The sequence below is a fragment of the Cricetulus griseus genome, chromosome 4, assembly GCF_003668045.3.
Source record: "Cricetulus griseus strain 17A/GY chromosome 4, alternate assembly CriGri-PICRH-1.0, whole genome shotgun sequence".
In the NCBI taxonomy this organism is placed as follows: Eukaryota; Metazoa; Chordata; class Mammalia; order Rodentia; family Cricetidae; genus Cricetulus; species Cricetulus griseus.
In genome coordinates, this window is record NC_048597.1 from 165,144,508 (window position 1) to 165,162,013 (window position 17,506).

Here is a 17,506-nt window from a genome sequence, read left to right on the forward strand (position 1 = left end):
CTTACATTTAGGTCTTGACAAATTTCTGAGTTGACTTTGGTGGAGGGTGTGACACAGAGTCAAATTTCAATCTTCTACATTAAAATACAGTTTACTAGCACCAATGGAAATCAGGAGACTGTCCTTAGGACAATGTATATTTTTGAAACTTCTGGTGGGGTGTGTGTCTTTATTTCTGGGGTTATTAAGTTTTCGTTATTGTTACCCAGTGTCCTGCAATCCTTCCAATTTTTTTTGCTGTTGTTGGCTATTTACAGTTTTGTAGTACTATATGGATTTTTTTTATTTTCTAGTTCTCTATAGAATCCTCCTGGTATTTTCAAAATGATTGGACTGACTCTACCAAAAAAAAAATAAAAATAAAATAAAATAAAAAATCAGGTTTTACAGGGTTTCTCCTGAACCATCCTGTAACTCACTCTGTAGACCAAACTGGCCTTGAACTCAGAGATCAGCCTGCCTCTGACTTCTGAGTGCTGAGATTAAAGGCATGTACCACCACCTCCTGGCTTCTACTAATTTCTTTATGTGATATGGACATTTAATAATATTAGTTCTTCCAACCATAAACATGGGAAGTCTTTCCATCTTGGGACTTCTCCAGTGACTTTCATCAATATTTAATAACTTACATAGTAGATAGAAGTCTGTCATCAGAGCCTCAGTTGAATTTATTCCAAGATATTTATTTTATAACTACTGTGAATGGATTTGCCTTCAGTTTCCTTTACAGAAGGTTTGTTAGTAGCAGGGTGGAACTAGGCCTGCATGTAGTGATTTTTTTGCTTGACTTACCTGGACCTAAGAGAGAAAATGACACCCCTGATTCCAATGCAAACTAGTGGACCTCAAAACGAGAAGCCTAAGAACAAGGCATTCCTATCCTTTCTATCCTCAGCAAGGTAAACTATTACTTAACATAAACGGACAAACGTCCAAATATAGTTAGTTAATTGTGACTTAAATACCTCTCATCAACAGATCATCCTCTTCTGGAAAAAGAAATGTGGTTTATATATACAGCTGAGTACTATTTAAGTCATAAAAAGAATAAAATCATGTCACCTATCATTTGTGGCAAAACAGATCTGGAGAGCATCATGTTAAGCAAAATAAAAGCCAGACATAGCAAAACCAATAGTGCATTCTTCTGTCAGAAACAAAAGACCTGAAAGTAGAAAAACAACTGTGTTAGCTGGGAAAAAAAAAAAAAAAGTGTGTGTGTGTGGGGGGGGATTTGCAGGGAGGAGGAAACCTCCCCGAGAGAATGAAGAACAGACATGATCAGTAAATACATGTGTGCATTTCCAAAAGCCTCGGAGATAGGTCTGTGAAGACTTTTATCATAGTGGGGCTGGAGAAATGGCTTCATGGTTGAAAGCACTGACTGCTTTCCCAGAAGACCAAGGCTTGATTCCCAGCACTGAAATGGTGGCTCACAACTATGTAACTTCAGTTGTAGGGAATCTACTGCCATATTCTGGCATGCAAGTGGTACACATAAATGCAGGCAAAACACCCACATAAAAACAACAAAGACCCTCTTGAGGAGAGACACTTAACCTGATTTGAACATTACACCACATGCACGGATCCATACATCCCATTAATATGCGTACATTTTTAGGCTTTCAGACAATAACAAACAAACAAAAAAAAACCTCACAAAGCTTACAAGAACTCATTTCATGCGCTTAAATTACATCATTTATTTTTTGCTTTACTGGGATTGATAGCATATATTGTCAATCTCAAGAAATCATACATTGTGGGAATTAAAAGGTAAGAAAAAAAAAAGCCCCAAAACAAAAGGACCACACTATCTAGCAACTCCATTTCTGGTTTTATACCTAGAAGAACTAAGGACAGAGTCCTGAAAAGATGTCTATATACCCATGGGCATTAATGATAGCATCCTATTGTTGGGGCGAAATTCCTAAGGTAAACAACATTTATAGGACTCCTTCATTTTAGGCTCTGTGGTGAGACAGTATCACGCCAGGGAGCAAATTGTCTTGCAAAGCTGATCATATCAAAGACAGGAAACAACAACATAAAGAGGCACCAGGATTCCATTTTGAGTTCAAAGATCATAACCCACTCCTTCCTTAAATCCTTGCACTCACTGGCTTACCTCCTAAAGGTTCCACCACCTCTCAAGTGTTGAAAGTGTAAGGATGACTTTATCTTAGAAAACCTAACAGTGTGAGTACCACAGTAACATACTCAGAAAAACGGTCATTTTCAGTAAGTGCAGTAACTGTTAACTCACCTCAAAACTTCACATCAGCCCAGGGATGAAAAGGAATTTCTTTAACAAGAAAAGTGACACAGATGTCTCATTAAAAACCCTGGAGGAAACAGAAAATGGGAAAACACATTTGAGCATTAGCCATGAGCCAGAGGACTGTTCAAATATGACTGCTTCTGTCTTCCTTTATTACTGCACCAAGCAGAAGCTGTAGCTAAAAAAGTAAAGGAAGATAAAGCAACAAAACAGTATTAGATTTGGGAGTAAAAAATAATTATTCATAGCAGATATTAGCACCTGAAACAGTGGTTCTCAACCTGTGGGTTGCAACCCCTTTGGTGGGGATTGAATGACCCTCTAACAAGGGTCACCTAACACCACCAGAAAATACAGATTTACATTACAATCCATAACTAGCAAAATTAAAATTGTGAAGTAGCAATGAAAATAATTTTATGGTTGGGGACCACAACTACACAAGAACTATATTAGGAAGGTTGAGAACCACTGGCCTAAAAGAACCAACATATGTTTCTAGAAAGAATAAAACTTTTTACCTTAGTCACTGGATAAAATTTCAGGGGAGAGTAAATAACTTAAATTCCAATAATAATAAGAGACTGAAGAATTGAGTAATATTTATGAAGGTCTAGCAATGAAAGTCCTTCTAGGAAAGATTTAACCATCAGTGAAACCAGTGATGACAATGAATGATAAGTGAAGAGGGGAAAGAGGCAAAGATGTCATGCAGCCAAGACACGAGCAGGGTTATGCCTGCTATGCTGTGGCTATTCTTCAGCAGAGAGGAAACCACACCAAATATGAAAAGCTTTGTGTCCCCAGCTGTTACAAATGCAGACAATGTCATTTTGTACCTAACAGGACAAGCTACTTTTTAGTTTGAAAATAGAAGGCAAAAGCTCCTTGGTTTAGAACTTCTGCTTTTGAACAATATACTACTCTTACTCCTGCTGTATATAAAACCACGAATCCTGTTAGAGCAAACTATGGGGCTTTTATTCCAAGGAATAATTCTATTGTATGAGATCTTTACCAATTCTGGACCCAATCTTCCTGGACACTTTGACTATACTCTATACAAAATTCATTTTGCCAGAAGCTGCACAGAGGAACATGAAACTCTCAAGCGTATGAATTTATTTTAAAACAATATGATTAAAATGAAATATTACATTTAGTATATTAGGATCTTTATTTGTCATATCCTGGTGCAACTTAATTTTTTAGATTTGAGAATGTCAACTAGATCATTTTCTAAGCCAAAGCCAAGAACACTGGTAACTTGCCTTCCTGTAGAGACACAGACTGAACCCCTCTTGCCTGGACTGAGTGCTGATTTTCCTGCTGTTATCTCCCTAGGAACTAGTCCTGTGCCCGGCACATATAACAAACACTCAAGTATTTCATAAAATGGACATACACTTGTATAGTTAATATAAACTTGTACAGTTTATTTAAAAAATTATAACATTCAAGTAACAATGTAACAGAATTACATTTAAAAGTGCTAAACAAATCTATATAAAATATGTAATTCCTTTAAGGTGCAACTAAAACACTTGAAATGGCACTTTTCTCTCTTTTATACTGGCCTTCTTAAAAAGATGGTTATTATAAACCTTAAGGTGTGCAAGGTTCTGTCTTTTTGCTTTTGTTCCTTTTACACCATATTTAAATTTGTGACAGATTTCTAGGCGCACATTTTTTCCCATTTTAAGTGAACACTATGATGACCTTAGATTTGGGGCCCGATTTGGAAGCACTTTGAGGGGGTACAAGAACACAAGGTTGGGAGAGGGGCTGTTGCCTCCCTCCCTCTAGACACATTAGCTGTCCAACTTCCTTTTCTAGCAGCTTCTCTATTTCTTTGTGTAACAAGAGAACTAGCTGGCTATTCTGGAACTTAACTTTGTAGAACAAGCTGGCGAATTCACAGAGATCCATCCACCTTCCTCTCCCTCCCAAGTGCTGGGATTAAAGGTGTGCATCACCACTGCCTGGCATCAGGTTTTGTTGTAAGAATCAGAAGTGTTGCTTATCATAGACATATCAGGTACTTGGCATAAAGGAAATACCTGTAAAGCTAACCTCATTGGCTCCTGGTAACTGCCCATTTTAATCAAGCCTGTCAAAAATATTTTCTAACTTAATCTTTTCACATTTCAATTAGCTGCTTCTAGGTTTCCCTGAAAAACCTGATACAGACTTTTCAAAGCCATTGATAAAATCTGAATAGCATATGTTTGTGGCATATAATTCAAAGGTGAAGAATGGGTCAATTATATAATTCTAACCTCTTCAGTGATTTAACTACAGAAACATTACAAATTCATTTAGCTAGCCCTTATCAGTTAATATCATCCTCTATCTACAAAGAGGTCAACACTTTCTTAAAGACATTCTAAGTGTAATACATTCTCTTGATTTACTACATCAGTAGATACCAAATATCCATAAGCAACTCTGACAAAAGACACTAAGAAGGAAAGTTAAAATACAAAATAATTTTCTTAACAATTTGCAGAAACTAAGAGTTTGGCTTTGTGTATGGGTGTATATATATAAATACCCATATGTGTAACCATGCATATATGTGTAACCATGTATATATGTGTGAGAGTATATGTGTATATACATATATACATATACATATACATACATACATACATACATACATACATCCATACACACACATATATATATGGACTAAAGAATCTTAGGCTTGCAAACAGCAAGTGAGAGGCATTAAGTGCACCTCCCTTCACCCTGCCACCATGGTGAGACACATGCAGGCTTAGTCTTCACGAAAATGGTACCAGTAAAACACTCTATTATCACAGAGAGGACAGAAATCAGGTAACCATGGCCTAGGAGACTCTTCTGCTCTCAGAAATCTACACTACTCCTGAGATCTAAAGCCCTGGAGCCAGAAATGTCTGTGATGTCCCTGGGGATGAGATATTAGCAAGCTATTTTAAAGAATCACTCTTTACCGAGGCTACCCAGGATTCTCACACACACATTGTGTGTGTGTGTGTGTGTGTGTGTGTGTGTGTGTGTGTGTGTGTGTGCACGCGCACGCGCACGCGCACGCACACGCACGAGCACGCATGCATGTGTGTGAAGGGGGCTAAAAATGAGTTCACCTTTCAAAATGACAAATTAGCCCACTAAACCCCAAAATCAACAATACAAACACCCAGCCCTTAGCTTAATAAAACTATCAGAGGGATCACAGAATGAGATGTTTAAGATGGTGACGGGAAAGGACTTGAAAAGTTAATTAAGCTGAATGTGGTGGTGTACACCTTTAATCCCAACACTTCGGAGTCAGAAACAGGTGGATCTGTTAGTTCCACGGCACACAGCTGCAAATGAAATCTAAAAAGTTTAAACTTAATTGTTGTGAGTATGTGTATGTGGACATGTACGTGCCATGGCAAGCATGTGGAGTCAGGGGACAGCTCTGCTGATTCTGCCCTTCCACCTTTACATGGGTTCTGGGGATGGAACTCAGGTCATCAGCCTTGCATAGCAAGCACTTTTACCCACTGAGCCATTTTGTCAACCCTGAAAACTAATTTTTGAAAGAATCCAATGAACGGGTTAACAGGAGAACAGATGTAGTTAACAGGAGAATTTGTGAACTAGAAGAAACGTAAGAAGAGAAAAATACAGCAATGGTGACTACCAAAGGGCTTGAAAGAGAAAAAGCACAGAACTCACTTAAACACCACTAGCTACACCAGCCATGCTCTTCCTCTATAGACCTCATCACTTGGGAATGCTGAGTGACCCTGCAACTGAAATCAGACCATTTCTTCTGCTTTGGTTTTAGAGACACGATTTCTCTGTGTAGCCTTGACTATCCTAGAACCTCTGTAGACCAGGGTGGCCTCTACTTCAGAGATCTGACTGCTTCTGCCTCCTGAGTGCTAGTATAAAAGGGGTGTGCCACCAGGACTGGCTTGAAATTAGTCAGTGTCCCCTCCTAAAAATACTGAGGACCAGAGCTGCTTCTGGTTTTGGACATTTTCAGATTGTGGAGTATTTGTGCAGACTACAAGCTAAGACTAGCTATCCACCTAATCTGAACCTCTGAAATGTACCCAATATGTCAGAAACACCACATGTTTTGGGCTTGGGAATTAAGGATGTTCAACCTATACTACTTTGCTTTCAACATGCTTCCCCCACTTGAATCTGCAATTCTAGTCTTGAAATTGGGGCGTCAGACAGGTTGGGTACATTTTCTACACTGAGCTAGACTCCAACTCAACATTTATATTAATGTGAGTTCCCCATGACATATTGACAATTACAATTTTACAGTCTACGCTTTTCACAATATCATTAAGTACTTTGTTGTGTGCATGTGTGTGTATGCACACACAATGACTGTCTGGGAACTCTCTTTTTTCTTTTTTTTTTTTCTGAGTCAGGTCTTCTCTGTATTGCTTTGCACTGTGTAGACCAGGCTGGCCTTGAACTCACAGAGATCCTCCTGCCTCTGCCTCCCGAGTGCTGGGGCTAAAGGTGTACACCACCAGTGCCCAGCTCTTGGGAACATATTTTAACTGAAAACTTCTTAGAGTAGAAGTTATGAACTTGTCCTAATGCACACCAAAAGTAAAGCTCACTTTGCTGCTCCCGCTGTTTACAGTTCATTGTGTACCTTGGTGATCCTACTGAAAACAGTACAAGCATGACCTTAAGGGTCAACATTTACCCTAGGAGAAGATCTTGAGTAACTATTACTTCTAACATATGAGAGCAGAAATGCCAATTTTTGGGTGGTGATGAATCAAGTAGAAAACTGGTTCAAATGCAGTCATTAACTTAAATAATTCCTATCCAAATATGGTGGCTGAGATGTAATTTTTGAAGTCTGAATTTAAGGGTAATTCCTGTGCTGAAGGTCACACCCAAGCTTTCCATCCTGGGAAAAGTCGGCTGAGATTTTTGGGATCCATGGCCTGCTGGATAAGCAAGTTCACCTGTCCACCCACACTGAGCACAGTGCCTTCTTCCACGCCTTTCAATTTCTCTTGCAACCGCATCAAGACACGTTCAGCTACTTTGTTGAAACTCTGATCAATATCACTAAGGACAAAAAACATGAAGATTACAATGAGGTACAACAGCTAAGGGCTTGGGAATAACAAAATCTAAGTAACTAACAATAGGTCCCTCCTAAAATCTCCCACCTAAGACTTCGTTTGCATTCCTGATCTTCCGCATTGGGGGTAGAATGGAGATCTGTCTCATCTTCTGGCCTCTGCTGCAAATACAAAGCTTTTAAAGGATTCATAGTCCAGTCAAAGAGTGGATCATACAAAAGGACCTAGAAAGAAAAAAAAAAAACAACGATGTGCTCTTTGATTATGTAGTTAAAAACAATAGCCACCACATCATAAAATAATACTAATCACAAGTAGCTGGTGGAGGGAGTCAAGTTATATACATGTGCAGAGGAAAGCTATTTTAAGGATAAGCTCCAAGGTTCTCAACCCACCCCAAGTTCACTCTTCCCCCAGGGTTGGGTGTCAGGCTGGATGACACTGACTTAGTTGGAGGAGGTTGTCACCGTGGCTTTTACTCCCTTCTCTCCCAAGGTCTATTTCACGTGACTCTTAAGTCATGTTCCGTAATGGAGTTTTAGCATCATCAAAACTAACATTTTGACTACCAACCTACTACCCACTACAGTGGCTCTTTTTCTATTAATTAGCTCCCAAGCTGGGTGGCTTTAACAAAAGGATGTAATTTATTTAACAGTCAACTTCCCTGCGTGCATTTCTTGTTTTTATTTTTGTTTTTTAATTAGGCCTAGATAGTCTTAGTAGTAAGTGGAATAGTTGGTTATAGAGGCAAATGATTCAGCAGGCCAGGCAACGCCCGGCCAGCATCACAGGACTAGAATCCTTTCTGATTGTCACCTTTACTGGGTTTCTGCAGCATCTACATGCTGCGACGGTAAAATGTCTTTAGCATATTTTAACTGTAGGACATGTACTAGATCAGCAGTATAAAAAGCTTTTCATTTTGTAATGTGGCTTTGAGGTCCTCCAGGGCCACTGATAAACCACTGAGGGACTGACTTTGAAAGGAGTGACCTCAGAATTGGGAAGTCCAAAGACACTATTGGGAAGCACTGCCCTAGAGCAGGAGATAGCAATGGAGAATGGGAAACTATTCTTCAGTATTAGGAAAACTACAGCAAATGACTCTCAGAAATTTGGACTGATTTACCAGGGGCAACACAGAACTTCATGTGTCTTTGCAGGATAGGTATGTTCCAAAATGATAAGGTATTATAAGTGAAGATAGAATCATTTCTCAGATGCAATACTGTCACTTAGACCACGATGGCAAACTGTTAACTGAATCTTCTAAAGGACATAGTTCTACCCTTATTATCACAGTCTTAAGAGTACCAGTGAAATACAAATGACTCTCAACCCTACCTGAACAGGAGGAGTGATTTACAAAATATACATGCTCCTATGCTATGTATTTACATGGGTTCTGGGGTTCCAAACGCAGGCCCTCATGTTGGGAGAGACCCTGGATACCTGTACCCTCAGAGTCTTTTTCCCTACACCCTCATGCTTGTGTGGCAAGCACTTTACCAACTGAGTTATCTCCTCAGGCTGAAGAGGGATGTCTAAGATGTCAAAGTGCTCATTTATTTATTAAAAACTGTAGATTACTGAACAATGCTATAATATTCCAAGAAACATGAGGGGCCTAGAACCATTTCTAACCCCAAATTCTGTGATGTAAGAAAATGCCCACTGTGCCCCTTTCTGTTGCCCCAGCACCACTCTACATAAAAAGCAGCAATGTTCCTCAAATGAGTGCTTCCTAACAAGGCAGGCTGACTGGCAAAGGAATCCAGATGTCCTTATGCATACTTTACCTCTACAATGGTTAGCAGAGTTTCCTGAGAACTGCGCATAACTTCCATGGTTTTCTCACAGCATCTGCAAAGTGAAATACATTACAAACATGGATTTTGTAGCACACCAATATTTCAATCCATCTTTGCCTACATGCACTCATGCATACATACTTACATGATTCTTGAAATAAAATTTTGGTAATTGATAGCAAAGAGCAGACCAGTTGGCAAAGACAGCATTTAAGAGATGTTCCAGAAATTAATATAAATGTATACAAACATATGTGTATATATTTCACAAGCCCAGCACTTACTAAAAAAGACACTACTGTTATGAAATACTTTGTCTTGATTGATTACTGAGGAAAGTATGAATTTACTTTTATAAGCTGAGATTATGGACCTTTATTGGGAAATCTACAAGAAACAGCAAAATCTTTGGCTTGGAGTTATACTGGAACATGGTTCTTTCTGATAGAATTATCATCTCTTGATCCTATCAGGTCCCTACCCTTGGAGTTCAGGGAACCTCATTGAAGAACAAGAGGAATAATTGTAGGAGCCAGAGCGATAGAGGACACCGGGAGAACATGGACCACAGAATCAACTACATGGGTTTCATAGGGGCTCACAGAGATTGAAGTGGCAATCAAGGAGCCTGCATGGGTCCATGACAGGTCTTCTACATACATGTTAGCTTGGTGTTTTTGTGGGACACTTGACATTGGTTGTGGGATGTCTCTCTTTTGTCTGCTCTTGGGAGCCTTTTCCTCCTACTGGGTTGCTTCGTTCAGCCCTGATATGAGGGTTTGTACCCATTCTTACTGCATCTTGTTATGCCATGTTTGGCTGATATCCCTGGGAGGTTTGCTCTTTTCTGAAGGGAGAGTGGATCTAGGGGAGGGGGGGAGAGAAGGTAAGGGGTGCCTGGGAGAAGTAGAGGGAGGGGAACTGAAGTCAGCATGTATTGTATGAGAGAAGAACAAAAAACAAAAAAACTATCATCTCTTAAACACTCCCAACAATGAGCACCAGCAAAACAGCAAAAACAGAGCATGTCAGCTAAGGCTGAGTAACAGTACAAGTGGGCCTCTTCCAGAGGAGGTTAGGGATAACAAAACATGTCACGCTGAATTAAGTCCCAGGTGGCTGGAAAGAACTACTATTACCTGTACCAAGAGTCTTTTCCTTAGTACTGTAAAGTACTGGGATGTGATTCTACCATCGAATCCCATCATCTATATAAATTTATCAGCTTAATAATTTTGATAGCAAAATTGTATGCCTTCCCTCCCTTACCTTCTGAAGACACCTTCCACACCAGTGATGCCCATGCCATCCACAATATCTCTGCTGAGTCTAAATGGAACTGTTTCTGGAGTGGGAAGGATTTTACCCTGCTCAAAAGCCACTCCTAAAATCAAAGAGACATGAAGCAAGAAAGTGTGACAGGCTGATACAGTCTCCTTAAGTACATGCTAACTTTGTACAGGCAGCAAATAATCTGTCACTCATACTCTATTAGTAGATGATTATTCTATTTTTGCTTCCCCTACCTTACCTCCATCATCTATGAGAAACACTTCAAATGCAGAAGAACAGCTTCTTGACAAAGGAATGCACATTAAAAGGATGATTTTAAAAACTGGATAACTAGTATATTTAAAATGTAGAAGACTTGTGCTGTATATGTTCTAAGATTTTTAAATAAAAAGGTTTTGAGATACAAACTCCCATGCTTATTTTGAGGTAATTACAGATTCACATGTAATTCTAAGAAATAATGCACAAGGATCACTCTACATACCTTCTACCAGCCAGGATATGGATACTAGTACAGCCAAGACATAAAACATTCCATCACCAGCCTTTTTATAGCTACACCTACTTCCCTCACATGGCTTGTCAATCCTTACACCTATCCCCATTCATCTAACCAACATTAATTTGCTTATTTTCATAATTTTGTCACATCAAATGGATTGTATAAATGAAGTCACACAGTACACAGCTTTTTGGGATGGAGTTTCCTTACTAGGCAGACACTTGAATTCACTCTACTCTCTGTTGTAGTTAATACTGGGCTTTATTATGGCCTTCATGGAAGATTTTCTTCTGCGACTCAGAAGCTGCCTCTTTCTAGAGCTGAAGAGATGGCTCAGCAACTAAGATACTTCATCATCGTTTGTGAGACCTATTTTTAATTTTTTGTTTTGAGATGGGGGGTCTCGTTTCATAGCTCTGACTGGTCTGGAACTCCCTATATAGCCTAAGCTGTCTTTGAACTCATATCAATCCTCCTGCCTCAGCTTATAAGTGCTAGGATTATAGTCATGAACCACCAAGTCCACTCTGGTTTAGATTTTCAATACTAGCATTGCTAAAGCTTCCATCTGCAGTGTGAGATCAGAATCTCCTCCAGCCCAGCGACTTCAGCCATCTCTACTGCTAAGAGTCTGATTTGCCATTATATCCAAACTTTTATATAGAGCTTTCACTACTTTCTATAAATCTCACTAATATTTTGAAATAATGTGCAAAACTCATAGTTTTCTTTCTTTCTTTTTTTTTTTTTTAAAAGAAACCTACTGTATTCCTTTATTAGATGCTCTGGATGTCTGGAAATCCCCCTTCCAGACTGCACAACTAACTTCAATGATACAACCTAGAATACAGTGGTCTTCAACTCCAATCTCCTGGTCACTACAACTCTAGTCCAAACCTTTATCATTTCATGTCTACACTATTATTTTCTCTCTTAACTTCCTGGTCCAAATTGCTTAGAAAGTTACCTAAAATTCAAACATGACTGTCTCTTGGTTAAATATTTTTTCACTTCCTACCATTTAAAAGATTAAAAGTCAAAAGTATTTAGCCTATCTATTTTTTTAATCTACTACCACTTTCTCTCAAGATACTTAATAACAGGCAAAGTTCCCTCTAGCAATATTTAGGACAGTTCTCAATTACTACCCCACCCCCCATTTTTAGATTTCCACCTTCTCAATCACTCTTCCTTCTTTTCTTGAGATGCCACCTCTTAAGTGAGTTTTACTCATTATCATAGGTGGAGATGCTGCTTCTCTCACAAGTGCTTATGGTTAAGAAAAAAAACTTAAGTTACATATTTCTGTTGATGTGTCTGACTTCCTCATATTTGTAATATTCCGATATGCAAATAATCCTTGATGACTAAATATTAAAGATTCATATCTTTTACTACTCACCCAAATCTATGTGTACCAGTTCTGCTGACTGCTCATTTATCAAGATATTCTGTACATGCCTATCACCAAGTCCAAGGATGTAACCAACTAGGGAAAAAATAAACCAAAACCACCATGTGAAATCTCCAACATATTCAATCATAACTTCGACTAGTTCCATGGACTCTATGCAATTTTAAGTAGTTCAGATTTTAAAGTCATTTAAAGGAAACTATACATAATAAGTAGTGTATAGAGTTTAAGTCAAATCTAGCCAGATATTTTAATGTATATTACATTTTAAAAATAGATGTGCTGCTAAAAATAGTTTCTCTTTATTAAAAAGTATAGGTTTTCTCTGAAATTAGTTAAAGATAGAGACCCTGATTTATCTGGGTCAAGGCAGTACACTCAAATTTTTAACTAAGTGTTCTTACAAAATGAGAGATACAGTGATTGGTAACTTCATCATTCAACAGTGAAACTTTCTGCTGCCCGATGAACTATGCTGACCATAAATTGATTGCTACTTTATCTCATCAGGTGCTTGTGCAGCCATAACTGCATTTCTATTTTTAAGACAGAGAATGACAGGCCTTAAAACACTTTTAGCCTGATTAGAGACACCTGCATGGCCCTATTGTTAACTCAGCCTGCTTTCTTGTTTATAAACCAAACTACTTTAATCCAATTAGTAATTTTTCAAGGCTGAAAAGGTTCCCACAAGTACTGGGGATCTTGCTTAAGCATACATTGTCCTGTCACTATTAGTGCAGTGCAAAAGCTGCAGAAGAAACTATTTGGGGGTGCAAATTAACATGAGACAGTTTCTACACTTCTATTAGTTCTCATACTCTAGGATTTTGTTAACTGATTTGTCTAACTTTATTTCACTCTCATAAAAATTAAAATGTCAAAACATATATTGTATAGCAAGTGTTTAAATATATATAACAATTTCTGCTCTGTGATTATATTAAACAATGAACCATTGAGTGAAAATATATTACAGAGGTTCTGTACAGAAAAACAATAATGAAAAAAAGCCAAAGGGCAATATCAAAGGTTTTATTTTCGAAAGAAAATCTCAAAGAACCTATATTAAAGGGAGAGAAAATAAACCACATCCACTATACTAAAAACCAAAACAAAACTGTTTTTATTTTTCTACCTTAGAATAGAATTCTCTTCTATAAAGACGGCTTTGAGCTAACAATCAGCACGAACAAACACAATGATCTAATCATGAGGACAGTTTGAGCAACAACTACCATTAGCACTACCACCCTCTTGTAAGCCAGAATGTAGTTATGTGCTCAATATGTAAGATACACAGGATTACCAATAGAAGACGTGGCTACACTACGTGTATATGCCAATCGTTTCTCAAACCAAACAGCTGGGTCCAAGAATTTTTCCATGCAGAAGTAACGGAAAACTGGTTCAAAGTTTTGGCAAATAGTCATGAAGGTGTCATATTTCTCTTCAAAAGACTTCTTTTGCACTTCCTTTAAACAGAACATTTATAACATTTTCTTAGTATTATGCTCATGACATTCAACTAATACCCACAATGCTTCTAGATAAAATAGCTAATATAGATTATAGGGGCAATAAAAAGAGAAACAAGACATTCTACCCACAAGAGGTTAGCAACTTGGTCAGGAAAGTCTTTAATTCAAGTGATGATCCTATTAGGAGCCTATCCCTTGACTGCTTTTTAACTACATTCTAAATTGAAGGGTCTTGTTAAATAGAGGGAGTGACACAGAGAGGCCAGAGGAAGCTCCCAATAATCTTGGGTGGTGTCACAGTATGCTTTGTGACAGGATGAAGACGTCAGACTTCTGTCCTGAAACCTCTCTGTGGAAGTGGGCTCAGTGTCCATCCATTTGACGATGACATCCTAACTTGGCCTGGACACCTCTAGTTAACTTGAGTGATGTGCCACTCCATTTCTCACATAATATCATCACCTGAATTCTTCCAAACCCAGACACACTGCTTGTCTCGCTATCCAGAAAACCGTGAAGAGCACACCTTTCTGTATACTTTTTTGTTGTTTACTTTTTAATGAAATTTCATCTAGGTATATATTGTGTATTGAATATTATTTCCCCACCCTGTTCCCTCTTACCTTCTTTTCTCACCCAATACCCACCCTTTTGAATCCTTTGTATCCCTAAACGATTTCACTTCTGTTTTCCTTCATTTTATATATACATATATAATTTTTTAAAATTTAGGAACCACAAATTTGAAAAATCATACATCTGTCTGAGCCTGGCTTAATTAACTTAGTATTATTATCTCCAGTTGTATCCATTTTCCTGCAAACAACATAACTTTATTCTCCATTAAGCCTTAAAACTTTCCATTTTCTTTATCCATTTCTGTTGATGGACACCTAGAGTGGATGTAGAATTTACATTCTGTGAATACCTGGAAGTCCTTCAGATACACAGGAACAGTATAGCTGGGTCATAGGGTACATATATTTTTAGGTTTTTGAGAAACCTCATGTTAACTTCCACAATGACTGCACTAGTTTACATTACTGGCAGTATGTAAGGGCATCTGTGCTAGCTATCATTTGGTGTTGTTCTATTACCTAAATTAATCTTCTTTATTTTATTTTATATGTATGGATGTTCTACCTGTACACATGTATGTGTACCATATAGGTGCCCCTTGGATACCCTGGAATGAGGCTGAGGATAGTTATAAACTACCATGTGTGTGCTGACACTTGAACCCAAGTCTTCTGAGATATTATCAACTGCTCTTAACCTTGAAACCATCTCTCCAGCTCCATCTTATTACATTTTCATTTACTGTGTGCATATGTGGTAGTTGGTGGTGGCGGGGGTGCAGGTACATGTGTCAGTCAGAGCACAGTCTGTGGGAGCTGGTGCTCTCCTTTTACCATGTGGGTCCTGGGATCTGAACTCAGGTGGTCAGGCTTAGCAGTAGGAACCTTTTTATCTGCTTAGCCATCTATCCAGGCTCTTTGTCCTTAATGACTATCAATATGACTTGAGGAGGAGAGCATCTCAATGTGGCTTTGATTTGCTTTTCTCCAGTACCTAATGAAGCAGAACACTTATTCACATTTATTTAGATTTCATCTTTCATGAACTGTTCATTTCATTAGCCCATTTATTGATTTGGTCATCTGTTTTCTTGTTTATTTTTTAGAAAATGTTGTTTGTTTATTTTAGATATTAATCTGACAAATGTATAGTTGGCAAAGACTTTTCCCCATTCTGGAAGCTGCCTTTTCATTTGATTAACTCATTCTTTTGCTGTACAGATGCCATTTAATTTCATGCGACACCATTTGTTGACTACTGACCTCATTTCTGAGTGACTGAAATCTTACTCAGAAAGAACTTGCTTGCAACAGTATTTCCCTCTAACAGAGTGATAGCACTAAGAATCAATCAAATTTTATCAGCTTTGCCTCCTTAATATGTCTACCTGTGATTATCCATTTGTATCATTAATTATTTAATTAGTCTTAACTTAGTTCAAATTATATTCCTCATCTGTTTTCTCAAAATGACAACATACATTACTGTCAGAATTATCTTTCTAAAACGTAAATCTATAGCTGCGCACAGTAGCTCATGCTTTTACTCCCAGCACTCAGAAGGCAGAAGCACAGATCTCTGTGGGTTTAAGACTAGCCTGGTCTATGTTGAGACCTCTAGGATAGCCAGGACTAGAGGGACCCTACCTCAACATATCCCCCCCCCCCGTCACCCCCAAGCAAACCTGATATCCTATTCTCTTCATAAGGATTTTTTTCACCTACAGGATAAAAACTTATAAGCACTTTACAACAATCCTCCACTTTTAGGATCAATTGCTACTCCAGCCTCATCCATCCCTTCTCAAAACCCAACCTATGTCTATATACCTACTCATGCCTCCTCCCTGTATGCTTTCTACCTGGAAAACCTACTTATTTAAAAAGCTTGGTTCAAAGTTCAGATACCTTCTCACTTAGGAAGCCTTTCAAAAATCTAGTTTTCTCCATTCCTCCCCACCAGGCACAATACAGTAAGTGCTTCCTCTTCTAAGCCTATCCTTTACCATATGCACCCCACACAAACTTCCATCAAATGCCCATTGCATATTTAGAAACAAAAAACAAAATAAAACCAAACCAAACCAAACCAAAAACAAACAAAACAAAACTTTTAGGGGCCAGTGAGGTAGCTCAGCAGGTAATGGAGCTTGCCATGCAAGCCTGGCAACCTGAGTTCAATCTCTGGTTTTCACATACATGTATAAGGAGAACTGACTCTACAGAGTTGTCCTGTGACCTTCAAATTTGTACCATGACATGAGTGCCGACATACACACATCACACAGATGCACACCACATATACAAAGTTTAAAACAAGCTAACAACAAAAATCATGTGACAGAAATCAAAATGAATTTTCTGGAAAAAAAAAAAACACTAAGACAAAAAAAAAAAAAAAAAAAAAAAAAAAGATTTACTTTGGACAGATAAGGCTCAAAAGCTCTGCTATGTGATAAGTCACTATGGGCAAGTTACAGCCCCTAAACATCTCACTTTAAAGCAGGTTTAAGAATGATGACTGTCAAATTTGTGAAGTCTCAGCTTAGTGCCTGGATGACAGGAGGCATTATATAAATGCTGCTAAAACAGCAACTAAATGCTAAAGCAGATAGCCAATAGCAAGGAAATTATTTCAGAAAGTTGTTTCATATAAAAATGGCTTAATTTGCTTCTCTATTTTAATTGGTATTTTGTTTGTTTTACTAAGAATCGCCTTATCAGGACTGGAGAGATGGCTCAGAGGTTAAGACTGCTCTTCCAGAGGTCCTGAGTTCAATTCCCAGCAACCACATGGTGGCTCACAACCATCCGTTATGAGATCTGGTGCCCTCTTCTGGTGTGCAGATATACATGGAAGCAGAATGTTGTATACATAATAAATAAATAAAATAAAATAAAAGAATTGCCTTATCACAAATTGAAAGCAAATTAGTATAAACTGGACAATGTTTATATTTCTAAGATGACAGGGTTGGTACTTCATGTTGTGTAATGATCTTCCTATGTCACTCATACATTCATCTTGGTAA

At 38.2% G+C, this 17,506-nt stretch overlaps 1 protein-coding gene across 4 annotated transcripts in view; it reads right to left on the reverse strand.

The window, feature by feature from the left end:
- Nucleotides 1–3,697: 3,697 nt before the first annotated feature.
- LOC100754226 (serine-protein kinase ATM) overlaps nt 3,698–17,506 on the reverse strand; it is a 107,422-nt gene continuing 93,613 nt past the window's right edge. For 3 of the 4 annotated variants that reach the window (XM_027415090.2, XM_035443696.1, XM_027415089.2), the window contains 6 exons: nt 13,725–13,890; nt 12,404–12,490; nt 10,476–10,590; nt 9,195–9,258; nt 7,480–7,616; nt 3,700–7,375 (listed from right to left, as the gene is read on the reverse strand). In XM_027415090.2, the coding sequence (XP_027270891.1) occupies nt 7,192–7,375; nt 7,480–7,616; nt 9,195–9,258; nt 10,476–10,590; nt 12,404–12,490; nt 13,725–13,890 (753 nt within the window). In that variant the 3' untranslated portion in view covers nt 3,700–7,191. Of the gene's footprint in view, nt 7,376–7,479; nt 7,617–9,194; nt 9,259–10,475; nt 10,591–12,403; nt 12,491–13,724; nt 13,891–17,506 lie in introns of all 4 variants that reach the window. The other variant, XM_027415088.2, reaches the window with a different exon arrangement.